Source organism: Pseudochaenichthys georgianus, chromosome 1 (assembly GCF_902827115.2).
Source record: "Pseudochaenichthys georgianus chromosome 1, fPseGeo1.2, whole genome shotgun sequence".
NCBI lineage: Eukaryota > Metazoa > Chordata > Actinopteri > Perciformes > Channichthyidae > Pseudochaenichthys > Pseudochaenichthys georgianus.
In genome coordinates, this window is record NC_047503.1 from 33,825,152 (window position 1) to 33,852,583 (window position 27,432).

General features: G+C 42.0%; 2 protein-coding genes across 3 annotated transcripts in view; one reads left to right on the forward strand and one right to left on the reverse strand.

The window, feature by feature from the left end:
- The window catches only part of radil (Ras association and DIL domains), a 26,032-nt gene extending 14,911 nt beyond the window's left edge, over positions 1-11,121 (forward strand). Inside the window, 8 exon segments of the mRNA XM_034084615.2 lie at positions 1,697-1,869; positions 2,217-2,367; positions 4,059-4,285; positions 5,101-5,316; positions 5,318-5,459; positions 6,909-7,048; positions 7,510-7,649; positions 7,889-11,121. Coding sequence (XP_033940506.1) covers positions 1,697-1,869; positions 2,217-2,367; positions 4,059-4,285; positions 5,101-5,316; positions 5,318-5,459; positions 6,909-7,048; positions 7,510-7,649; positions 7,889-7,988 — 1,289 coding nt within the window. The 3' untranslated portion in view covers positions 7,989-11,121.
- On the reverse strand, positions 5,386-26,473 carry foxk1 (forkhead box K1). 2 transcript variants are annotated; one of them, XM_034084638.2, is made up of 10 exons: positions 25,360-26,473; positions 20,440-20,655; positions 17,169-17,373; positions 16,901-17,047; positions 16,184-16,377; positions 15,547-15,719; positions 15,218-15,463; positions 14,097-14,270; positions 12,572-12,826; positions 5,386-5,464 (listed from the first exon to the last, which is right to left on the reverse strand). In XM_034084638.2, the coding sequence occupies exons 1-9, from the start codon at positions 25,800-25,802 to the stop codon at positions 12,591-12,593; spliced, it is 2,034 nt and encodes a 677-aa protein (XP_033940529.1). In that variant the 5' UTR covers positions 25,803-26,473; the 3' UTR covers positions 5,386-5,464; positions 12,572-12,590. The 2 variants fall into 2 exon arrangements, with proteins under 2 accessions (XP_033940529.1, XP_033940519.1); XM_034084628.2 differs by lacking the exon at positions 5,386-5,464 and having other exon boundaries at positions 10,738-12,826.
- Between the last annotated feature and the right edge of the window lie 959 nt (positions 26,474-27,432).

A 27,432-nucleotide genomic window follows, 5' to 3' on the forward strand; every position in this document is an offset into this window, starting at 1 on the left:
CCCCCTCCTCCTCCCCGTCTCCACCTTCCTCTCTCCGTCTGTCTGGCTCTCTCTTCCTCTCCCTCGCTCTCCTCTTTGTCGCTCATTGATATTTCTGCACTGGTGGTGTCCATGGTAACAGGGAAGTGAGTTTGTGGCAGGTAACGCTGACGCCTGCACTGAGCGCTCTCTGCAACACTCACTCTGTCAGCCTGATATTACGGAAGAGATGTGATACGGTGCAGGCGCTCTGTGTTCCCCTGCTTGTGTGTGTGTTGTCACACCTTTTGTTGGAGAGTGTAAAAGACTCAGACGTGTCTGTAAACCAGCTGCTAGGAAGCATTATGACACATTTGATAAGAGGTTAAGTGATGTCTCGTCTTTAGTGATGCCTCACGCGTAGATTACTGTATCTGTAGACGTAAGCCTATTACGGAGGGGAGTGTGTGCATATGTGTGTGTGTGTGCACCTAAAACATATGGCATAATATTTGAAGGGTTAGAGTATGTGTGTGTGCTGTCTGCACATTATACTGTCAGTTGATTGGATGCATGAAGCTTCCTGTCATGTCTAACTTGTGGTGGCATTGTTTGTCTGAAGATAATCAGGTTTACTCATTCTGTCACCAGAAGGCTCCTCCATTTATCTCTGAGAAATGAAACTGTTGATGTTGTGCTACGAACACCTTCCAGTATCTTGTGAAAACATTTTTGGAAACAGCGGCTTCTTCTGTTAATTTCAGCATAAAAATATGTGTTCACATTCAATCATTTTAAGAAAACAGTCTCGTCAGGATTAATGTGACTATTAAAAGGATCTGTATTTCCATTTTAAACATGTTTATCACATCTATGTTAACTTTTGTCCCTTACTTATAATCATTTCATTAAGTCAGAGGTGCAACGATTGGTAGATTCAATCTTTTTAGGATCACAAAAATGGAAAGATAACATTAAATTATATGAGAACCTATATAATATTTTCACGCCAACAAAAACATTTAAACTAAATATAAGTATGTGCTAAGATGGCTCTTATATTTATTTTGTATAGAGTCTCAACAGGTTAATTTGTCATCTGGGGTGTCGTTAACGTTAGTCCAGTTGTTTGTCATTGTTTGAGGTCTAATCTCACATTGGGGGGTATTTCAGAAAGATTAAACAGTCATTATAGCTGCATTGCGGTAATGGAAGGACAGATTGACAAATGCCAGATTTCAATGTATCGCCTGCTTAACCATCAACAAAACTTCCTCTCAGTTCTTTGAAGTGATGCAGAGAAACAACGGATTACAGAGTGAGGGATGTCATCTGAGCCCCGCTGCAGCGCTGCATTTGTATTCTGCAAGGAGCAGGCTGCTCTGCGTGGGCCATCGTGTCCCTGCCTTCAAAATCAAATTACTAACACAAATGTATTTCTGTATTGTCGCACAACACATTCACTGTCTCTGTGTTAGTCTGCCTTCCCTTAGACACGCACACACCCAGAATAGAAAGTGTGCTGCAGTGTCTCAGAGGAACATGTCCAAACACTCACTACTGTGTGTGTGTGTGTGTGTGTGTGTGTGTGTGTGTGTGTGTGTGTGTGTGTGTGTGTGTGTGTGTGTGTGTGTGTGTGTGTGTGTGTGTGTGTGTGTGTGTGTGTGTGTGTGTGTGTGTGTGTGTGTGTGTGTGTGTGTGTGTGTGTGTGTGTGTGTGTGTGTGTGTGTGTGTGCAGGTCCATCTCGGGGTTGGTTCCAGCGGTCGAAGGTGCTGCAGATTCAGGCGTGTTTGCGGATGGTCATGGAGTGGGCGAGCAGGTCTGGTCTGGGACACCTGGCCGACAAATTCTTCACCAAACTCAACAGTGCTGTGTCCATACTGGCCACGCCCCCACAACAGCTCACACAGGTATCACACACACACACATAGTCGGCTGAAATCTTGTACAGCATTGCTAGCCAGCACTAATAAGGTGTCAAAACGTATATACAAAGAGAGCTTACCGTATTAAAATGTGTTTAATGGAGGCTATCAGTATTACAGCTGCTCAATCCTGATTGACTGTAATCAAGTTGACTGTTTTAAATACATTCGACAGAACTGCTGTTCATAAAGCAAGTAGCTCTGATCAGCTATTGATTAATGACGTACTTTGAAGGGTGCAGCCAGGATCCGTCCACACTGCTCTTCACCTCCCAGGCTGGAAAGCACTGACCTCCCAGGACTTCTGATTCATTTCTCTTCCCCGTGTGCAGTTAAGTTGGCGAGCTCTGTCCAGTGAGCACCCGGCTCTGAAGCCAGTACAGCTGCACAGGATCCTCACCCAGTACCAGCTCACAGCAGAGATAGGCCCTGTCCCATCATGGCAGCCCAGCAGCGAGGACGAGGCGTATATATACAGAACAGGTACATTTTATTTGAGTGGCCAACTATCAACTTTAAATGAGTGCTCAGCTCATAGAAAACGTTGCTGCTTATAACATCATGCGCTTTCTAAACGCACACCCAGCCACAGTAGAGTTTGGGGAGCTCTAATGCCTGTGCATGCACACGCTGATGCAGCACCCTGTGAAAACACTACTGGACGTTCTGACTGCAGTCCAGTGAAGAATAGTAAAGTAAAATACTGTTTTGCTTTCTGTTGTCATCTTGTTTTGATGCAAAGACTCATTCACCAGCAGCACAATAGAAGTGAAAGCAGCGCTGTTTTAAAAAACAATCCAAATTGTTAAAAAATAGATGTTGTCTTTTAACCCAATGATTCATTGTGATCTCAGTATTGCCATCACTTTCTGGCCATACGCTGCCCTACCAGTCAATGAAAGAGTGCTGGCACATAATGCCCTCGTGTTATGAGAGGGGAACGTTTAGCCTCTGCAGTATATACTGGTCTAACACTCCTTAAAATCATTGTTGAATGAATGTTACATTAATATTTAAGGTGTCCCCTCCACTCTGAAACGTGTTTTGCTTTTAATAACTTCACTGTGATGTCTGACCTTCACCGTGCAGAATGATGTACGTGCAGAGTTTATTACCAAAGGGCTGTTTTAACACTCATCTGCCAAAAGGGGGGAAGTTTGAACTACTGTATATACATCAGTCTGTCTTTTTTAATGCATCATCTTTTATTAAGTAGAAGTCATCTGAATCTGCAAGGGAACTTTAATTGTTGTTCTCACTTAAATGTAATGTCATGTAGGCGTGTGGCGCAGTGGGTAGAGCCTTGGTGTTGGGGTCAGAGGGTCACAGGTTCAAACCCCACTGCAGTCAGCATGTCGTTGTGTCCCCGGGCGAGACACTTCACCCCAAATCGCTCCTGTGGGGATTGCCCACAGTATTGAGTATGGAAGTCGCTTTGGATAAAAGCGTCTAATAAGTAACATGTAATGTAACTACTCAGGTAAACTAAACATATCTCAAAATTATACTAAAGATAATGCACTTTTAAAAGTCTAAACATGATCATAACCAGAACATTTGTTTTTGTTTTGAATGCAGACGAGGACATAATAATAATAATAATAATCCTTATATTTATTATAGCGCTTTATCAATGACTCTCAAAGCGCTTTACAAATACAGATCATACATGTAATGGTCATCTACTGTGGACGATACCCACAGGAGCAAATTCGGGTGAAGTGTCTTGCCCAAGGACACAACGGCCTGACGCAGTGGGGCGGGAGCAGGTTTCGAACTGTAGTTCCCCAACGCCCCCTTGATCTGACGATCAAACGCACAGACCACTGCGCCACCCGTCCCTATATGTTTTATATCTCACATTTATTGTATCTAGCAGCTGTGGTTAGCATTAAATTGCTATCCAGTAGGAGTTCTAAATGTGACAAATGCAAAACAGGAAGAGTGACAGGCTGATAGGGAGCTGTTCTCTCTGTGTGTGTGTGTGTGTGTGTGTGTGTGTGTGTGTGTGTGTGTGTGTGTGTGTGTGTGTGTGTGTGTGTGTGTGTGTGTGTGTGTGTGTGTGTGTGTGTGTGTGTGTGTGTGTGTGTGTGTGTGTGTGTGTGTGTGTGTGTGTGTGTGTGTGTGTGTGTGTGTGTGTGTGCATGCGCTAACGTCAGTCTGTGTGTGTTTAGTGGACCTCCTGGAGAGCTTTGAGAACCACCCTCCCATAGTGCTGCCCAGCGGCGGCTTCAGAGTGGACCTGGAGAGCGAGTGTGTGGAGGACAGCATCTACAGACAGCTGCTCTACATCCGCCACTACCTGTGGGGGCTGCGCACCAAGACGCAAACACACACCAACACTCCCAGTGTGCACACACACTCCAACGGGACCAACACAGCCGACTGGCCCGACGTACAGGTCAGGAAACACACTGTGCACTCTGTCAGGTGCGCACACCTCGCAGTAATCCAGGCCATGTGCCTCGGCAGCTGTGGTTTATGAGGAGTTCCTCCTTAATCCCATGAATGAAAGACAAAAACCCTCTACTCTAGCCAACACACACACACACACACACACACACACACACACACACACACACACACACACACACACACACACACACACACACACACACACACTCACAGAAACCTAGACATGGTTAAATCATGGTTAATCTGATTAGTCTTCAGGCTGTCTAATTAGTGGGAACGGCTGACTAGACCTTAATCCCTAGTGTTGCTGCACCCTCGTATGTACACATTTTCATGCATATACACCAATAAATAGCCTATATGTGTCTTTAAAATGATTATTTTTTATTCTTTACTCATTGTTTAATTGGACTGTTTTGTCCTGCAACATTTAGCGTATTGTATTGATGTTGTTCTTGTACATGTATGTAGTTTACTTCATCTACATTACTTACACATTGGTCTTGCAAGATAATCTTGCACCTTTTTATTCTACTCGGTTTCTTCTTGCACTATTATATTGTTAGTTTAAGAGTTTTTTATGTCTAATATATATGTTTATGTTGCATTGTTGGAGTAGCCTGGGACTGAAGTTTTTCATTGCCATAACTACACTGTAGCGACTGTGCACATGACAATAAGCCCTTAGAATCTCAAACAAACAAAACAAATGATCAAAGATAATAGGAATATTTATTTTCAAATCATTTCATCCTCTCCTCATACTGTCCTCTAAAGTCTTTCTGTCCGATCCCGGCACAGAGGGAGTTGCTGCCTCCGGCCCACAGCAGTCCCCGCTCCGCGGGTCCTGGGGAGGAGGTGACGGGGGAGCCGGGAGAGGATAGGGCACGGGAGAGACCTCCAGGCCAGTCACACACACACAGCCTCAGGAGGAACGGCACCATCCACCACGCCCGGACAGCAAATCCAGACCCGTCCTGCCTCTTGACCCCCACCAACACCCCGCTGTACCCCGACGAAGGGGGGGGGGGGAGGAGGAGGAGGAGGAGGAGGAGGGGGAGGGAAGTTCATAGGCCCCATCGCCCAGACTAACGGCTGCAGCAGCAGAACTGTGGCCGAGTGTAAAAAGACCAACGGGCTCATCAGCAATGGACTGGAGGGTAGGCTGAATATCATACAGGAGGTGGACAAAATAACAAGAACACATGAGCATGATAAAGGAATCCAGAACAGAAACACTACAGTTCAACTTGTCATAAAAATCTTTACAAAAATCTAATACATATTTTTAATTAAGACAGAACATTGTGAGCTTCAACAAAAATATGATTTACTAACTCACATATTGTGTTTTTGTTATTTTTTCCATTGCACATCTGCTGTTCAAGTGTTAAGCCTTGCAGTTCTTTACACATAACATTAGCGATTCATTCATCCAAGTTTTTACGATTCAGAAACCTCAGGGTTTCTGCAGATAAGTAGTGCTAATATCCCGTGTCTGATTATCTCACTGCATAGTTAGAGTAAATATGATTGGAGGTACCGTGATGCTTGAGATCCTGCATCAATGTAATTCAAACGTATTTTTTAACTGCATTAATCAAACTCAAGGTTGTTGCGCCAACATCACATCCACTAAATGATATTGTAAAAGTGTTTTGGATCGGTACCTCTCTACACTTTATATTAATAAACAATATAGTATATACACTGCATTATAAACAATGTTGCATATTATAATGAAAATACATTTGCTAGTATCACATTCAAATTCCCCCTGGAATTGACCAATATGAAAAAGACACTTTACATTGGACATTAACTTTTGCATCTCAGTCTCCTCTTCTGTGCTTCTCCACTCACTTATATTTAAAGACAATAGATCAGACACTGTAGACATATTGAAAACACCTACACAAAATGAGTGCAATTCTTAATTTATTCAAAGCAGCAATTATCAAAAATAATTTAAATGAATGGAGTCAATGAAAACATTAATGTTTAAGAGGTCCCTGGTCGCCACAAAAAAATAATCAACAAAGAGTTTTAGCCTCTGTTAGCTCATACATTTGATTTAACAACACTTTTACTGTCAACTGCTCTCATTTCCAGCTGCAGCAAGAAGTTGTCTTCTGAAAAAACGTTCTAATAAACTCACGAGCTTCACATTGGAGAAAATCTCATTTAGCCACGAGCTAGTAAAACAGTTGGAAGCCAGAGCCAGAATGAGAGCTAAAATTGGCTTACTCTGTTGGTTGCTTTGGAGTTATTCTGCCCCCTAGTGGTCACAAATCGATGAATGCAGCTTAAAATGTACACTACTTTTTGTGCGCTTCTGTAGTTTATACACTGGAGCTTTTAGATCAGCAGGATATTTCCTGTGCATGTTACAGTGTAGTGAGTGTGACATCTGCAGGCTTCTGTCAGAAGCACGTGTGTGTGTGTGTCAGATCAGCTCTGTAGCATGTAGCATGTGTCTCAGTATCTGTGTGTGTGTGTTCTGCACAGTAACACCTTTCATGTTTGTCCGACCCCATAGCAAGACCCTGTGTGTCTGTGTGTTTGTGTGTGTGTGTTTTTGTGCATTTGGGTGTCCGTGTCCTCTGCAGGGTGTATTAGTGGGTGTGAGTTTCCTTTCCCTGTATCATCCCCTGGCGCCCCTCCCCTTCCTGATGACTTGTGTGTGGTGTTTGTAGTGGAACTGGACAAAGGACCCTACGGACTCGGCATGGGACTCATAGACGGCCTGGTGAGTACAAAGACGTTCAGAAACAGATTTCACTTTTTATCTTGCCTGTCAGTCCAGGTTTCAGTGGTGTATTTTTCTGTTAAAAAAAGTTTTAAAAAAAGACCCAGTTGAGTAGTTCTTGAAAAAGGTTAAAAACAGTAATGCTATAAGAACGGTCTTAGTATAGGATGTCATCAAAATGTTTTTTTCATGTTCATGTTATTATTGATTATCAATGGTGATATTATTTGATATCATTATAACTTGAATATGATATTTCCTTAGACTCTAGATTTAGACTCTGGAAGCCGTCTGCAGTTAATTTCGTTACAAGTGTCTCGTAAAAGTTAAAACGCAAACCTTTCTGATATTAAAAAGAAGGACATGTATCTTCATTGGCCGCAGTATAAATGAGTTTCTCTACCAGCTACATAATGGACACTCTCACTCTGTTCAAACTACAACTCTTGTCCCCCCCGCAGCACACTCCTCTCAACGCTCCAGGCATCTACATCCGAACTCTGATTCCCGACGGCCCGGCGGCGTCTGACGGCAGGCTGAGGATCGGAGACCGCATCCTGGCTGTGAACGGGACCAGCTTGATAGGAGCCGACTACCAGAGGTACACTGGAGCTGTCTGTGACCACCACAATGGGCTGGAGGAGACTAACGATACTGCTGGGTGATATTGAGTTTGGTGACAGAGGGAGCAATCTCTCCACAATGCTAACCGTACCCATGGCTGTTGGCCTTTCAAGCCGATTGATTACTGTGATTGATGCATTGATTGATGTGAGCCCAGACAGTCTCTGCTGAGCTCTGAGTAACCGGACTCTTTGTCTCTCTTCACTTCCTCCTCAGTGCCGTGGATCTGATTCGCCTGGGAGGAGGTCGCCTACGCTTCCTGGTGGCCAAGTCCGACCCCGACGTCTCGGAGAAGATCAGCGCCTCCTCCTGCTGACTATCTCCGAGCAACCGCTGCACAACACCGCAGGGAGAGGTAGGATAGCGAGACGACGCGGGATACAGATGTGTGCACTCGAACAGCACACACACACACACACACACACACACACACACACACACACACACACACACACACACACACACACACACACACACACACACACACACACACACACACACGGGTGTGAAAACTAGCGACAGCACAAAGCACAAAGCCAAGCAATCAAACTGGAGATTAACACTCCACAGCTGCCAGACCCGCTGCCCTCACGCTGACTCCAACTAGGTTTGTGTGACAGACAGAATCCGTAACCCACGGCGACATCAAAGGGATATGCTGCGAGGAAAAGTTGCCTAATTAATCAGCGTTGGAGGAAATCGAGGTCTAGCCAGCCAGTACGCAGCCTGATGTGGTTTAAAGCACAGCAAATTTAAAACGTTTTAATTTCCCTTTGGCTGGTGCTCGCAGCATGTGAACACATTGGGACTTTTTCCACATGAATTTTAGAATAATTGTACTAGACTTTCAGTAGCATGGTGAAATAGCTGCCCATCTCTCAGAAACAAGGAACTGTGTGGACACGAACTGACTGTACTTCTTAAAGCACTTGCAGACAAACATGAAGACGAGGTTCTCTTCGATGGATGTTTTACACAACGCTTTTAGAGTGGAATGTTTTCTAATCCTGTTTGTTAGCAACTCCCAAAGCCCTGTCTGCTCAACAGACTCTATGAATGTTGACTTTCGCACCAGAGAGTGGCTGTAAAAGGAGGAAGAAGTAAAGTCAAGACACAGCCCAGCTCTCCTATTTCACATTCAACCTCATCATGGACTTCATCCCGCCACCGGACAACGGAGGAGTTCCCGATGCTCCACGTGCACAGGGGATGTGCAGCTGCTGGGGGACATTGTTATTTATTAATGACTGGATCATCAAGACCACAAACTTTACTCCAGGTTCTGATGCACAATCGTCGTGTGTGTAAGCTACACTTGTGTTGTCAATATATGCGATATTTATCTGAGGTGTAAATAGTCCTTTGTAAATATGTAACACCTGGTCACATATTGTGTGGACATTCAAAAGAGAAACTACATTTTGGGGATTTCTCAATAACCTTCTTTGACTCTGAAAAAATACTGATGGAAAAAAGGAATGTCATTTTCTAAAATGGCAGAAATATAGTTGTGGATTTATTTTAAACATTTAAAGAATTCAAGAACTATTAACAAGAATCGACTTCTGAACTTCTTATTCCAGAAGGGTCATTAGCTGCACTTTGATTCAGCAGTTACTCAAATTACAGAAAAGCATGTCTTACTGGTGGTATCTAGCAAAAGTCCCTTTTGAGGTTTGAGATATTTCAGATTAAGAATTTCCTTCTAACCCTTCCTGGTTGTTCACAGAATTGTCCAATTTCGCCTAAACATTAAACAGCAGCTGTCTTTCCAGAGATAGCATATTTTCAGTTTCTCTGGATGATATACTAACCCAGGGTTCGAGTTATAATCTGAGTTTTATCGGGGTCTTTAAAACTAACGTTAGGGGTGGAGATAAATATATCAATGACAGTCGGGTAATAACGTTAATAACGGGTGATATTTATATACCTTTGAGGTGAAGTGAAGGCATATTGTCATTCGAGAGAATACGATGCGTAGCTCTTTTGGAAAACATGATAATAATACTCATTACATTGAAAAATGCATTATTTGTGATTAGCAATGTATTAGCGACCCCCACAGATGTAAGATTCCCCTGCTTTCATAAGAGCTCAGACCCCTCCTTACGGGAGCTCACCTCCCATTGGCTCCCACATAACTCGAACTATATGTCACCATAAAAGGATTATTTATTAAATATAAAGTTGTCCCAATTTACTGTGATGTCTGTGGATTATCCAGTTATAGGGATATTTTTCTGGAAGTATAGGTTGCAGACAATTCTATAGTTTAATAATTAGATCTTAAAATATAGGCAACCAAAACATCCTCGTGTAATTTGGCTGAATGGACCCTTTTAAAAAGAAGACCAGCAACAACAAGACCAAGTCACCTTCAAAAGAAAAAGCAATACAAATCCCTGATTCAAATGTCAGGTGACCAAGGAAAAATAAGCCACGCTAGTCAGTTCTGTTCGGACTTTTGTTCTGCCCTCAGCTCTGTGGATCACAACATCAGTAGCAGTGACCTTCTGTAAAAAATAAAACCGCTGCATCTGTGCAGATCCAGATGTTTATTGGCTCTCTTACTAAAAGAAGCCCAGACTTAGACAGTTTTCATTATTGATGAATCTGCCAATCATTCTTCCAATTAATATATTAAAATACCTAGCTCATTTTTTACTGGCCAAAACCCAATAGAGAAAGTTAAACTAGCTACTATTTTCAATGAGAAATTACCAAAATGTATTTATTTATGATTTACATTTGTTGAAATGTCAGTCCCAACGCTGATTCTTCCCCCCCCCCCATCAGGTTTGTTCAACTTGGCTTTAATCTGTTTATGTTCATTTATTTGCAGTAACATTTTACATTTGTGTGGATTTTAAGGATTTAAGACATTGATTTCATGCATGTATATTATTCTCTGTTCATTATTTATACTGTTGAAACATGATGGTACTTAAGAATAAAGATTGTTAATACTTGTTCATGTTTCTGCGTAGAAACCCACCTAATGTCCCAACAACAGAGCGACAGAGTCTGCAGACCCCGGTCACATGAAAGAAGGCAATGTAATATTTAAGTCAATGAGGAATTTTAATTTGTGCTACACATTTTAACAAATCACAAAAACAGGAACATTTTAAAATACATATACTTCTCTATTTCCAGAATGTTTACGTATTGATGACAGCTGTTTTTAAAAATAGCAAAATATTTTTTCTTTTTTCCAAAAATCAGAAAAAATACCTTCTAAATAGCTTCGTCATTTAGCAGATAGAGCAGCATACAATCATTACGCATCTTTTTTTGTTTGTTTTCTAATAATGTGCAACAACAATCACTGAAATCTTGCGCACATTGCGCCTGATTGCCAGCTAAAAATGAGGCCTGTGCGAGGAGGTTGGGGAAAGCTAAAGGCAGTGAGAGATTAGAGGGGGGGGGGGGGGGGGGGGGGGGGGGGGGGGGAGAGAGAGAAAGTGCTGAAGAGTATAAAGCTGAGGCAGTGTCTGTGACAAGGACTGCCAACAGTGTGATGAGCCTTTAGAGACTGCTCACTGAGGAGAGGGACAGAGGTAGATTGGGAGAAAGGTTCATGCTTTACAGGAAACTGAAAGCAAAAGAGTAGGGAGCCAAGAGTAGAACATATGTCAAAAGTACCATACAGGAAGAAAGATGCAGTTGAAATGTGTGGTCATGTGTTGGTCCCGCCCTTCCCCTGATAAGTCTACGGATGCTGACATTACTGTCACCACTGTAGTGTTGCCGATCATTGTACTGTTAAAGAAGCGCTTTGTTTACAAACTAAAAAAAGGTAAAGCTGTCTAAAGGTTCAAATAAAATGACAAAGTAGAAATATTTAAGGCTTTAAGGATTATTACAATAATGCTTTTCTGTGCTAAGACAAACAAAAGTGTACGCACAGGCTGTTCCATTTCTCCTTTTACCACTACTGAAACGAAAGAAAAAAAAATTAAAACAACAATCAGTTTGTCTACATTAGGTTAGCTCCACTTCAATCAACTCCAAATAGATGCCTCTTGTTTCGCCCGTCTGCTGTCCAATCACACGGATCCTGTCGAGTCTGCTTCACACTGATAAACCGATCTGAGCTGAAGTGAAGCAAAAACTGCTGAGTCCTGTTTTTTCATTCCTGGATCTCCTCATATCTTCCAAAACAATACCCAATTTCTTTTTTTTGTATGCTTTCCAGAGAAAAGCAAGAAGGATAGACAATTTCACATTCTGGTCTCAGTCTTTATGTTAACATCTTTCTTTTCTTTACTCAGAGAAAATATTTTTTTCAGTAGGGATTGCTTTATGAAAAGTACAGTCATATTTTTAACAGTCTCCCAAGCCCCATCCAATGGTCTGGGTACACACGTTAAGTCCTCTCCATATTTCTGTCCATGGTTTGTGTGACACTACAAAATATATAAACTCTGATCGTCACAGTTTCTTCTGTAAATGCCAGCCATTTCAAATCTCTGAACAGACTTGCCCTGGTTTCTAAATCAGGCAGTGACTGATCAGAAGTGCCGGAGAGTTCTTTGGCCTGAGAGAGAAACTGATGAGAGATATGATCCAACATTCACGTAGTAAAGTAGTGCTCAAATGATTTAATATGCATAATGCTCTCCTAAGCTTAATATCTGTGTTTTCAGTGAATGAAGGATTACATTCAAAAGACTGTAAAGCTGAAAAAGTCCTGAAAGATTTACTTGCTTTTTACATTCAGAATGTATTGAAAGTGTTTTTATCTATTTTTGACCAAAATATATTTTCCTTACAATTTATTCCCTTCTGTTGAGAGAGGCTGCCTGTACATTTATTGGCCGTGTCAGCTGCAGTCATATCAAATGAGTATAAAAGAAGCAGATAGGGGCCGTGAGGAGGCGGTCCATCGGGTACCTGTAAGAGACCCTGGGCTTTACTTCCTGGGGTCATGGTTTTGTGTTGTCATGGCAACGATGACAGGCTGCTGCTGAGCCGGCGTGACTTGATGCTGAGCAGATTCAAGGCCGCCCCCGTCCTCCATCTTCGGCCGCTTGGACTGCGGCTCCCCGGGGTGCTCGGATAACGACTCTGCACCCGGCTGTCGGCTCAGCAGCACCGGGGGGGAGCTGGAGGCCTGGGCAGCCAGGATCTGCAGAGGACTGCTCAGGCCTGGGGGGGGGGAGAGAAGAGGGAAGAGAGAGTCAGGTGGGGTCAGTATCTGGAAAACGTGATATTACACAGGTAACCTTGTTTTAAGCTGTTTTTTATGTTTTGTTATCACGCTGCAACACATCCTCTGTTCTCATTGTCGGGGCTGAGACCCTTAAACAAAGCTTGATACTCTAAGTATGGAAAATAAAACCTAGGCACGGAAAAAGCTTTTTGTCATGTAAGATTTGTTTCCAGTGAGATATCACTGTGATTCTTGTTGTTGTGCTTTCTCTCTCTGTTTCTTATCCTATATCTAATAGAACTGCTCGGGTCTTGATAGATTGAGTGGGGAAGTTCATGAGATCTTTCTAGAGGGTTATCAAGAATAACTTTTATCCAATTACCTTTTCCCTCTCCGTCTGTGTCTGTGTATTCTCTTGTTCTGATTAACCCAGCCAAATCTTTTTTCTTGTTGTGTATCTATATCTACGCCGGGATCCGGAGTCGAGGCTGATCCTCTTGCTGTAGTCCTGTGTCTTGGATCCTCTATCCCGAGTTCTGGATTAAGTCGTGGACTTCGGGTCGTGGCTGAACCTGTCTCTGCGGTCCTGCCTTGCGTCTCGTCATGCTGCTTCCCTGATGGCTTAACAGGATTGTAGCTGACATCCTCGTGGATTCATCTTCTTATTACAGACACATGCATTTCCTAACATTCGGTCTATATGCTGTAACATGTATTATCTCTTCGATTTACACACAGCATCTATTGCACGTCTGTCCGTCCTGGGAGAGGGATCCCTCCTCTGTTGCTCTCCCTGAGGTTTCTCCCATGTTCCCCTTAAACTGTGGGTTTTCTCTGGAAGTTTTTCCTTGTACAATGTGAGGGTCTAAGGACAGAGGGTCTAAGGATAGAGGGTGTCGTTTTTCTCATACTGATATTCTGAACAATCTGTGCTGTTGTATTTGCTGTAAAGTGTCTCTACTGTAGGCTATTTTTATTATATGTACAGCACTTTGGCTCAACCAAATATCGTTTATAAATGTGCTATATAAATAAAACTTGATTTGATTCTACAGTGACGTTAGTGTCCTCCTCCAAGAACAAGTTGATTCTTATAATGTTCTGAACGTATTCTTTAAATAATATGAAAAAGCAATCATTTAGAAGAGTCGTGGTTTGCCCAGTACAATGCCCACATCTGTATCTTGATGGCTTGAATCCATCTTTTTGAGCAGAAACATTGACATGCATCACCATGACTGTGCAGTGATTGCAGGAGAGTCTCACCAGATGCATTAGCAAAGCTGGTTACTGTGGCAACAGCAGCAGCGGTGTGTTTGCCATTCTGAGTAATAGGACGAACAGGAAGTTGATGTAAACCGAGGGCCAGGTTCCTGCCGTCCCCGCCCTGCACCGCACTGTCCACAGTCTGGATCACCCGCTCCCTGGTCAGCTGGGCGTCTGAGGGACACAGTGCACACATGTCAAAGCCAAAGCAACTCAATGTTTATGAAAGTGCATCAAATTATATTATATAGAAAAACTGCCACAAAAAAAAGTGTCCCTTCCTAAAACACAGCATATATCTACCATTCATCCAAATGAACTATTTTGGACATTTGATCAAAGAGTGTAGTTCTTAAATGATCTTATAGACTAAGTATTTACTCTTCTCTACATTCAAACACAAGATGCAATATAATAAGGTCAAATTCATCTGCAAACATATAACTCTGGACTTTGAGAAGCAAGCTTGGATCACAATTAGTAAACTGATAAACATCTAAACAGTTACATTTAAATGTCCTTTTATAGTTCAATCAATGTATTTCACAAAGGCAGAAAAAGTCAACATGTTGGTGTATCCAAACATCTTACACAATCCAAAACAATAGCCTGGGAGCTAAATGCAAACAGATCTTTGTATATCTTCAAATACCACAGAGATGTACAACAATTATGGAGCATGACAAAAGCTTTGAAAATGTAGACCTGGAGATGAGCAGAACTACTCCGTAGGGCTGCTCGATTATGGCAGAAATCATAATCTCAATTATTTGGGTCAATAATTGATATCACGATTATTAAAAACGATTATCCATTTACTTTGAAAACATCCATTTATTGGAGAAAAAAAAAATGTGAACAGTATGTTTTTAACAGTTGATTACCCTGAACTTTAAGTATAATTCAACTGAAAAACCAATTTTAAAAAAATGTATTTAGAAAAAGGAATAATAAAAAGATATTCGTTTTATTTCAATTACGTTATTTTCGTAATCGTTGCAAGCCATAATCGTAATTGCGATTAAAATACGATTAATTGAGCAGCCCTACTACTCAGTCATTACCAGGTACTGATGGATCACATAAAGCAAACGGAGCATTTCTATAACAGATGGTTTTACCTCTGAGCTCACTGTGGCCCTCTGCTCCTCCAGCGCTGTATCCATTGGGGGGGTGGGAGGTTAGCGGGGTGCTGGTGACGACCCGCAGCATGGTGACGGAGGACTGGGAGGGGCTCTGCAGGAGGTGGAGGGGCTGAATGTGGCCCCCACCTGGAATGAAAGCGAGAGCTTTCCCCGGGCCTGAGGGCAGCATTGAGGTGTGGGTGGGGGCCGCCATGATGACGTGCTGCCCACTGACTGGAGACCCTGCGCAGAAACACAACAATTGTAATGTTTTTATAGTGTATATTAGAGCCTTCATGTGTGCGTGCCTTTTGTTGTGTGTTTACCTGGGGCACTTTGAGAGTACCTATACTCGGGTACAGAAGCCAGCTTGTGAGCGAGCTGTTCGTGGTGGTCGTGGGAGATGGGAGAGCCGTCCCTGCTCAGACACTCAGGAGTCTGCAGACCACTGGAGGGGGGGGACAGGAGCCCCTGATGGGTGGGGGACGCCGGAGCACTCCTGAGAGGAGAGGAAAGATGGAAAGAAAAACAGACCAGAAATATTAATACATCGAAACTTATAGTAGAATACAAGGCTCCTTCGATGCCAGTCACTTCTGCTGTATATATATCAACCTAGAAATAGACTTACTTTGTTCTATCCAATCAAATGACAGCAAAGAGCAGAAACAGAGAAGGTAGAAAGGGTTAACTGAGGTCAAATCGGAAGCAAACAAGCATGAGTCTGACAGAGTTCATTTCAATCAAGCGAGAAGTTAACTTGATAAAGAGGAGCCCACTAAACAATGCTGACAAGTGACTTCGTCCATCAGTCAAATGACACATTAAACTGCAATCTCAGGTTTATTAGGAGCCATGTTGACAGTAATGAGCGTTTAAAGTGGCTGTTGTTGAACAAAGGGTTACCCCCCCGCTGATAGAGCACACGCGCATGCAGATGAAGACCACAGTGGACCCACTCACCTAGAAGACAGAGGTCCAAATGGCGTCCTAAAGCAGGCCACTCCTCGTTGCCGTCTTTTCCTAAAGGCTTGCTCCACCAACTTGCTCTCAGAAGCAGAATCCACGCGCCAAAAGCTCCCTTTCCCCGGCTCGTCCTGAGAGCGGGCCACTTTCAGGAAGTATCGGTTGAGAGACAGGTTGTGTCTGATTGAGTTCTGGAGGGACAAAAGATCATTAATATCTCACTGGAGACAGAAATATCGATTTGAGGGGAAGTATCACAGAACTTATTATATAGCTAATGATCCTAAGCAGACTATTTATTTTCTTTCATTATACCATTTTTACAACAGATACCGTAGCTATGTAACCGTTAGTACGTTTTCTGATTTCATGATCCAATCATACACTTCTAAATGTAATCCAGGCTAACCTTCCCACACTGTGTGGTTGGCAGGGATGAAAGGTAACTAAGTACATTTCCTAAAGTGATGTGCTGTTATGCTACTTTATACTTCTACTCCCCTACATTTATTTAACACTCAGTAACTAGCTATTTTTTAACACATAATATTTGTATCTATGTGGTCACTACTCCTTATACACCCAGTATTTTAAATGCTATTATATGTTTTTGTTAAGGATAAAAACACATTCATATAATAATGTATAATAATATAACAAGTGATGAACTGATTGTTATGGCACACCATGAGAAGCTCCAGAGAGAGACCCTACCTGCCATCCCTTGTCTGCAGTGCGGTAGTAGGGGTAGTGTTTGGTGATGTGGGCGTAGATGCCACTGAGAGTCAGCTGTTTGTCCTGTGCTGAAGAGATGGCCTGGACGATCAGCTGTGCGTAGGAATAAGGTGGCTTGGACTCATCCTGGACACAGGAGACACAAACATTACCATCCAAACATCCTTTATTTACACAAGTAACTCTTTGAAAGCTACAAATGATTTTTCCCTGGAGGCAGTTCATTCTGATGTTACTGGGTCTTCACCTTGGGGCTGTCTCCACCAGCCGACTCCCCCCGCGGCTCCCCGCCGCCGCCCCCTCTCGGCTCAGCAATGTTTCGTCTTTGTTCAGAAACAGCCTTGGCAGCGTATTCAGCTGCTAACTGGAGGTCAGAGGTCACGTTGCGTCCATAGCGATGATACCCTGATGACCCTGCTCCTCGAGGACTAACCGGACAGGAATTAGGAACACTGGAGAAGAGAGGAGGGGTCTGGGTTAGTGGCTTCAAGTGATGAGGGTTTAAGGCTGCTTCTAAAAGGCAGGACAGATGCCAGTGTAATAATAACACTTAGGCCTGACAACATCATTTTGTTTGACGATATATAAATACAAAATGAGAAATCAGGAAGAGGATTCATTTGTATGGTCACTACAAATCTTCAAAGCATCAGCAGTTGCTCTTGGGACATTTTCACTGAGGTAGACCTTTCAACAAATACAAATATATTCATAAACATGCAATAAAAGAGATGAACCTAAGACAAATCTAACCAGTTATTAATCAAAATGAAACTACATTGTTCAATTCCAGCTGATGTGTATTATAACTGCCATCCAAGTCTCTAAATTGCATTAAAAAGTCCCTTTGACACACACAAGCAAACCCAAATCAGTGATAAAAAACTAGCTCGGATCACTTTTAAACCATTACCTAAACATACAGAATACTGCAGGCGAGGTTAATACACGACATGATGGAAAATAATAAATGGTGTCTGATTTACAGTATTCAGGCCAAATAATGAAACTCTAAAGCAAAGTGTGTGAACTTCTATAAACGGTTGAATTTCAACATTTTACAAAAATACTGAAGAAAATTGAATAAATTGATATTCATTCTTTCCAGGAAATTAAAATTGGTATTTTGAATACAATCCTTTCAGAGTGTTAGTGATAACGTTAATACAACAGCTCAATGTCTCATTCACACACACAAGAGCTACGTATGGAAAAATTATTACAGCTCAGAATCAGATCGCGCTAAACACAAAGCAATAATACAACCCATTACAATAAGCAAAGACAGTCAAACGTATGTGTTAATTATTAACTGGGTTTTATCTGGTGTTGTTGAGAGAACAGGACACAAAGAAAACAGAGGAACTTAAACAACACACACCGGGTTCTCAGAGAGTCGGTGTGCTTTGAACACACACACACACACACACACACACACACACACACACACACACCACACACACACACACACACACACACACACACACACACACACACACACACACACACACACACACACACACACACACACACACAACACACACACACACACACACACACACACACACACACACACACACACACACACACACACACACACACACACACACACACACACACACACACACACACACACACACACACACACACACACACACACACACACACACACACACACACACACACACACACACACACACACACACACACACACACACCTCTCTTTGGCTGGGGAAACTAGGCTGCAGGCTCTGTTTTGCAAGCGTCTCTGCACTGAAATATGAATGAAGACCAGACACCTCTAACGTTGCTCAGAGGCATCTTTAGTATTTAGTACTTCCATAACAGATACGTTTGCCTCCGTGGAGGAGGAAGTGTTTGTCTTGGCTTTCCTTTGACGCTGTTAAAACAACCATATCACTGCATCTGCACGTGTGCGTGGGCCAGCAGTACGAGTGTAAACGCTGGCAGGGCAGAAGAATGTTATTGTAAACAGTTCATTGATAAGTTGCCAAACAGGAAAGGTGACTCTTACGACACTGTGGAGAGACACGGTTAGCATTAAACTGGGAGCAGCACGTGCTTTTACACAAGACTCTTCTTTTGTTTGTACTGTGTGTGGATACTTTCAAGGAAGGTTGCGCAACTATCTGCCCGAAAAAGGCCACAGTGAAAGTGGTGAAGAGATGTGTGAGCAAGCGTCTTTACGTGTGTGTGTCCATGTGCGAGAGAACAGGAGCTGAGGGCTGAGAGGGGTGGGGGGGTCCTCTGAAAAGGAAACCACAAATGGACGGAAAAAACGGCCTACAGGCAAAACAATCTGCCTGTTAGCCAATCACGCGCCTCTAAGCTGCAGCCATTCCATATAAGGCAGGCACTCACAAGCTGACATTGGTGGGGAAGTGTGATGTAGAAAGCTACACAGACCACCAGAGGGCACACTCAGCAACACCGCCCTGTTCAACATGCTGTATACATTTATAGAGCTTTCAACATGTGCTGTCACAAATCTGTACAGTGCAGGTTTCCATACCAACAGAAATGCTGCAGCAGCTGATGTACACACATTCAACCAGAGAGAAGATTACCAGCGAAAATGAGCTGATGTAGAGTGTGGATCAATTATTGCAGGTTTTTGGGTTAACGGTAACACACAAGTAAAACAAAAGGAAACTAAGCCTCACTTGTTTGCAGATCCACACAGATAAACATGACTGAACACGATTATGGATGGGAGCCAAGACGAGGTGAGAAAGTAAAGTGCGCATAGACTCCGAAAGACCTCAAACACTCATTATGTAATGTATTATGCAACAGACAAAAGCATAACTGAGTTCAAGTGCTTTATGGTGAGTAGGTTTTCTGCGTATGTCCCTCCATGACAACCATTGTTAAAAACAAGCAATCTCCTACTTTAACGTAAACAAAAAAAACAAGCGCCTCAATAAAAGTGTTGAATCCTTCTCAAACACCCTGGTTCATTTGCATTTTGGACGCAACTAAGATTTATTTTCATTACTGCTTAATGTGCCAATTATTATGTGAATTCCTCATTTATGCTCTGTATAAAACAAGGAAAGAATATGCAAATTAGGAATGTCTAACTCTTAATGTAACATTAGGTAAGCTTTCTACCACGTCATAAAAACAGGCAAAACCTGAAATTGAAGACGCTTTGAAAAGGGAATGAGTATGAGGCAATTTAATATAAGTAGACTATTCAAATTATTTAAACTCACAATGGAGACTCATTCAAAACATTCTTTAAACATATATAGTTTACTTATTTATTCATTTTATTTGTATGTTTTTAATTCTGTAATAAATCTGAGTTGTAATTTTTGTCACATTGAATTCGTTGTATAGGTTATCCGTTCATGAACAGAACAGTAACAGTATGATAGGCATCGGGCTCAGGTGAAGCAGAAACATTATGGCTCTATCCAACTGTAATAACAACAGGAAGACCTTAAACACTGTTGGGGTGCATAGCAGTGTGTGTGTCTGTGGGTCCTCACCTGATAGTGCCTGTGGGCGAAGGCAGCGGAGAGCCAAATGCCCGGATGTGCTCTTCATGCTGCTGCATTGTGGGAATGCTGATTTTGAGGGGGGAAATGTGGGGCAGCAGCGGGCGAGGAGGAAGAGACAGCTGCTCCCGCTCTCTGTGCTCCTCGTGCTGCAGGAGTGACATGAACTGGATCTTGATGACGGTACTTGGAAAACGAAACACACACCTAGAGAGCAGGACAGAGAGTGAGAGGAGGCCGCAGAGCAGAAGAAAACAGAAGCATAGACAAGGTTAGTTTAGTCCTATTCAAAAGCGAAGCATTATAACATATTATTGTATTTGTTTGTGTTCTGGAGGCTCAAGGTTTTACTCAGTTCAAATATAAATGTTTAATTGTCCATGTTTGTTTGACTTTCTTTTATTGTTTTCTTTACAGGATATAATTACAGACAGTTCAACAATTCTTCCCTTTTAAAGAGAACAGGGCCTGAATGGGGACAGTCCACGTCATAATATAACAGTACCGTGTTTTTGCCTCCTTTTGTGTGTTAACAATGTTCCAGAGCCTCTGAGAAATGTATCTCCCATAACTTTCAGTCTGTATGCGAGTTCTCCATTATTAGAATCATTTTACAGACTTCTTGTATTAAGACTGACATTTATTGGCTTATTATAATTTCAATTCGAACATTTCCAAGTTTAAGAATAACCTAGAAATCGCAATGTTGGCATATGTTTGGAGTAGTGTTGCACGGTGTACCGATACTTGAAAGGTACCGCGATACCCTGCCGTTAAAAACGGTATGATTCCTCCGTTTCATTAGTATCGGTACTTTAAGAATGACGGGGAAAAGTACTCTGCTTCCACTCCCTGCACTGCAGCCGTGCCTGCAGTCCCGCTCCTCTCAAGCACGTTCTAAGTCCCTCCCCTCTCTCGTGCACGCGGCCACGCGCTAGCTGCCAGAACATGTGAGAAAACGAGAAGCATGGCTGCAAGTGGGAGTGCAACTGCCGCTGCGCCTCGGCTTGTTGACAAAAAAGACGCCAGAAGTCTGTGAACGGGCCGTTCAGGTGTTCAGAGCAGAGCTCCCTGTCGGAGCGGCAGAGCGTGATGTGCACTGAACAGCTTTTTTGTCGCAATATTATCGTTGAGCAAACTTAACTAGCAAACTAGCATCACTATCTGCTAACGTTAGCTTTAGCCTTCGTTTTCTATTAGTTTTTTTCATAGGCTATAAACGGAGGTGGTATAAGTATATATCTTGTACTTGAGTAAAAGTAGAAGTACCCAGGTCTTGTACTTGAGTTAAAGTAGAAGTACCAGAATGTAGGAAAAATCCTGCAATCAAAATGTTCCTCAAATAAAAGTACAAAAGTATTATCTTCAAAATATAGTTAAAGTAGCGACAGTAAAAGAAGAAGTACTCAGGTCTTGTACTAGAAGCACCAGAGTGTAGGAATACTCTGTTACAGTAAAAGTACTGCATTCAAAATGTTCCTCAAGTAAAAGTATTAAAGTAGCGACAGGAAAAGTAGTCATTGTGCAGATTGGTCCATTTCAGAATAATATGTATGATATGTTTTATAATGATTGATCATGAAAGTGTTCTCAAAGCTGGTGAAGGTGCAGCTAGTTTGAAGTACTTTGTATACTGCAGGGTAGCTGGTGGATTTACTCCAGGTGGAACTAAAGTCTGATTCAACACTTGATTAGATTTCACATCATTCATCCAGATCTGTGAAGTAACTAAAGGGATTAATACATGTAGTGGAGTAAAAGTACACCATGTACCTCAGAACTGTAGTGGATTAGAAGTACAAAGTAGCAAAAGAAACATTGAAATACTTAAATAAAGTACAAGTATCTAAAAATTGTACCCAAGTAGTACTTGAGTTTATGAATTTAGTTACTTTACACCAGTGGCTATAAAGATAGAAAGACTCAGCCTTGCACAGAGGCATGAAAATACATTTTCAAAATGCTCAACAGTGCTGCCAAAATTCTAAACTGACTGCTACACAATTAAAATAAAAGCTTTTATATATATTTATATTATATGTGACTCTTTGGCGTTTCTGTTATTATTAACACTGCTGCTTTAGTTGTTCTGACTGCTAAAATCCTGTTATTCCTAATTTTAAAGCCGATATTCCGTGGGGTCGGGGGGCTCGGATCCTTGTCACCTTTTTCATACCTGATGAGTTTGCATCCCTGATTATATTTAAGACTCTTTCCCTTTTTTTAAGAAAAGTATCGAAAAAGAATCGGAATCGCAATTCTTGACTTGGTATCGGTATCGAAACCAAAATGTTGGTATCGTGACAACACTAGTTTGGAGTAATATATAGCCGGTAAACACAAGTGAATTTAGGTATATCTTTTATTAAAGATATGGAATCTTATCATGAAGCAATACACCATAGGGGTGTGTTTTCTATATAAACAATATATTTTGTGGACAAGAAACTAGTGTGGTGTATTAACACAACACCCGCTAACCTGCATTTCCTCTTACTTAAGCAGGTCTGGACAACTGCCTCAAAGAAAGCAAGGATTTGTTCAGGCCGAACATAATTCAAGGCTAAACGAAACCCCCGAAAATAATAATGTGTACGAGGCATTCATCTATGTCTCACAATGAAACCTTAATGACTAAATGTTGATGTCTCCTAGCAGGTTTAGGCAGTAAGGGTGATCATTCAGTCTTTCTTTGTGACTGGAACCATTGTATCAAGCCAGATTAGATGAGTGTTTTCTTTGAAAAAGAAACTGAATCCTAACTAATTCTAGGGGCCCTGGGCTCAGACCTCCCTGTGGAGATGAACACATGAAAAAAGAAAACACACCCCCACAAAACCAGAAATGTGTTGTAAGCTGACAGTTAAACCAGTCTATGCATTTTATCTTTTCTCTATAATTTGCTTCTGAAAATTGCAGATGCCAATCCAATAGCGCACGTGCAGCGCTCTCACAGCTGTGCATGTATAGAGCAGGACATCCTCAACAACTGACTGTCCATGCGAGAATAACTGAAGGAGTTTCAGGGTTCCACAGCTGAGGTGCAAGAGACTGTGCACACAACAGCTTGTTCTTATTAACGTCCACGGTGCCAGCTGTATGTTGGAGTAGCAGAGAGAAAGCCCCCTGTTCAACTGACTCACATGACATGTTGAATAGTGTTAGTGTTGGAGAGCATGTGAGAGACTCTGAGATACAGTGGAAGAAGGTTCAATAGTTTACCCGGTAATGGGAACATGATTTTGCTTCCTGGCATTATTGCCGAGTACTGAATATCACCTAAAATATATGTTGCCAAATATTGTACTGTGTGAATGATTTAATGATGCAGGCCATTGAAGACTAAAGAAGCTAGAGAGTTTAGAAGAAATCGCTCAAAAACACAAACAGCTATTAAGAAAATCTGCTGCAGTTGGCCTGTAGGAAAACTATGTCTCATGAAAAATATTTTAGACATTAGAAAAAATGTAAAAACAATAATATTAATGTCCTGGAGCACCGGGAATAATCGGCAGTCAATAAGATATCAACTAACCCACACAGATTCAACTGAGCATTGTCATAACAACTAATTATTGTGATGTGATTTAAGGAGTGAGATAAAAAGGGTATATGTATTGTAAATGTTAAAGAATAACTAAAAGGATTACTTAAATAAATTGCCCTCTTTTGCATTTAATAAACGTCCGGACTAAGCTCAGCACCATTTTCCAGTTAGCGCTGTAATCCTGAGAGAGGCCCCAGAGCAACACATGCGAACATGGCTGTGTTGGATATGGCCTTGGTGTGTGAGTCTTGTGTTTACTCCATGTGCTCCTGCTATGAGGATGTCATTTCATGCTGCACTTCCTGTTCAATGCCAGACACGCCCCCAAACACTCGTGACAGCCAATCAGAGAGGATAAGAGTACACCCCCCCCCCCCCTCTCTCTCTCTCTGTGTGATCAACACACACACAAAGTCAAAGCTTACTGTTTTTAAGATTGCCACCTTATTAAATGAATCGGGCAGTACAAGCAAAAACGTTTAGCCTCGACAATGGTGCCACAACAGTAAAACGAAGACCATATTAATACACCAGATGGTTACTATTGATACAAACACACGCATTTCAAGTCACAATACAAAACGAACACCACTCTTCCAACAAGACTAATAACTGAGCTGTCAGGGTTTGTTTACATTATGTTAACACGACGGCAAGCAGCTTCACGAGTAGCATTATCGACCTGTATCTGTTTAGTACACTTTTAAGTTGACGACATGTTATAAAGCCAGTTTTATCACTACACGATTATTTTCAAAAAATCAAAAGTACCTTTTTGTATCTGCTTTGTATTTTTGTCGTTATGCCAAATGAAGCGAAGTTCGCTAACGGCTACAACGAGGTAAAAGTACACTAGAGGCCAGGGGTCCCTCAAAACATCCAGACAAAAGATTAACAGCGCTTAAGTGTTGACATATAGACTAATTGTGTTACAGCTTCACTGTCCAAACCAAGGTTACAGTGCACTTATTAAGCGAAGCCGATCAGACCAAATCAAACCGCTCTGATTATTAGGGGTGTCATGACAAACTGTGTATCCCCTTCAGAAATGTGCCCATCGTTTGAATATATAGATGGTTAACTTTTAAAGTTACAATATATCCACTTGAACTATTAAGGATTCATAGTTAGGTGTTTACATAGGTAACATACAATTAAAAAACGTAGTTTCAAAGTTGTATTCAACTGTTTAGCGCATATTAATAGGGGTAGACACACTTTAAAGGAGACACCAACTAATTCATGACACCGGCTGCGAAGTTGTTTTAGTTTTGTTTGTCAATGCGTGCTGAACATTAAAGTAAGTAATGCAACAGTCGTGTTGCCATAATTAGCCTGTCGGTAGCAGCTATGCTAACACTCACTCTCTGGGTAGCAGCAGCGGCGGAGCCCCTCTCCGCTGGAAAACCCCGTCAACGAACACGCCATTCTTGCCCAAGCACCGGAGGGAGAACCCGTTCGCCTCGTCACATGTGACCTGCAGGTGTCGCCGTGAAATGAAGCTCGAGTGACCCATGTTGATATCCACGGAGCCGTGAGACGAGTTCCGGCCTATGGTGACCGTCCTCTGGCGCATCAAGAACTCAAAGTCCCGGCCCTCCAGTCTGGCCAGGGCCTGGGGAACAGGACAAGCGAGGCGCCCGGGGAAAATCCCGGCATCGGCGCGGGCATCCATCAACGCAGGACCCGAGAGGGCAAGCGAGGGCTGGAGATAGTGCGAGGTCACCCCGACGCGCACGGGACTGCATGGTGCCGACTGTAGAGCCAGGAGAGCCCGAGCTCCGGTGTCTTCCCGGTAGTCTGCCATCTTCTTTCGGAGGATCAACACACTCACACGCACACACACACTTTACTACTCGCACACACAGAGTTGCAACGTGAGAGTTTTCGGCACTTGTTCGTGGCTCTTGGAACAACATGGAGTCCGGGACGATGCTAAACCAGGACCGGAGCATGGACCGGAGTCTCCACAGGAACGGGACTGGTGCTGCGTTCAGGGCCCCTCGTCACGCTTCCTTTCTCCAGAGGTGGCAGAAGTACCAGAGTGTAGAAATACTCTGTTACAAGTAAAAGTCTTGCATTCAAAATGGTACGAAAAAGCATTGTGTTATCTCCTTCAGGGATAAATAGTGACTTAACAGACATTTATATAAATGAGAACCTTTTGAGATTTTCACTTAAAAACAGATGATATTAGAAAATTAATCAACAAAATAGAGTGAGAAAAAATAGGAGATGGTGTTTATAAAATAGTGCTGTTAAAGTGCAGTAGGCTAAAAAGGTGACTCAAATGTGATTAATGGACAATACAACTGTAAATAAAATGTTCTCAGGTCAACACAGTATGTTTCAGTTTAAAAAAAGTCCATGTCAGGCCATTGTACCTTTTCAAAAATAATCAGAAGTCGTTGGGACGAATTAAATCTATGTATTTAAAAAAATTTTAAATCAATGTAACATCCTATGTTTCATGTGGAGTCTGTTCAGTATAATTGTAATACTTTTTCTTTCTCTTTGTTGATTCTGAATAAATAAATATAAATCATTGGTATTGATTCTCTTCCCTGAACACCACACGCGGGCACCTCAGCCGATAGGCTGCAGTTCATGACGTCACACAGGAAACTAGAGCTTCACTTCAATACCTCAAGATTTAACATCCACTCTGTAGCAGTATTACAAAATGCAGGTTTATTACTGTCTTTCACTCGAGTCTTTCCTGGTATGCGGATCTGTATACATTCAAATGGCTGCAAATTAGTCATTTAATTAAACTTAAATATATAAAATGTTAAATTGATGAATCACAAGTTACTGAAAGACGCAAACAAAGTATTCATATGGGATGACAGTTCATTATATTTTATTCCTGCAATTTGGGCTCTTCAAATGCTGCATTCATTGACAGGTTTGGTGTAATATCAACACAGATTTCAGCTGTTTTCAGAAGATAAGCGTCCCCCTAATCCCAGCCCAGGAACATGTGGTGTCTGCACTGGAGCTGGTTTGCTCGGCTGAATTTTTTTTTCTTCCTTTTTTTATCTCTACCCTCTGTTTATAAACATGGAAAGAACAAGATGGTTGAAAAACGTGGATAATGGATCTGTAGTAGCAGGAGCACATGGTCAATAAATGAACACAATATAAAATAGCATCCACACGAGTGCGCTGTTGTTTTTATTCCAGGCATTTCTTTTTATTGTTTTAGCTTGATATTTTACCAAGGAACCTATGAAGTTTATCATAATCTATAATAACACATGACGAAACGTTTGTTAATTTATTTTGGATAGTTAATCTGAATCTGTTCTTCAGAAACTTAAATTATGAAATAAATGTTGTGGAGTAAAAGAAGTATAATGTATCAGGAAATGTAGCTAAAATTGCACTTAACTACAGTACTTGAGTAAATCCACTGAGTAACTGTCAACCACTGG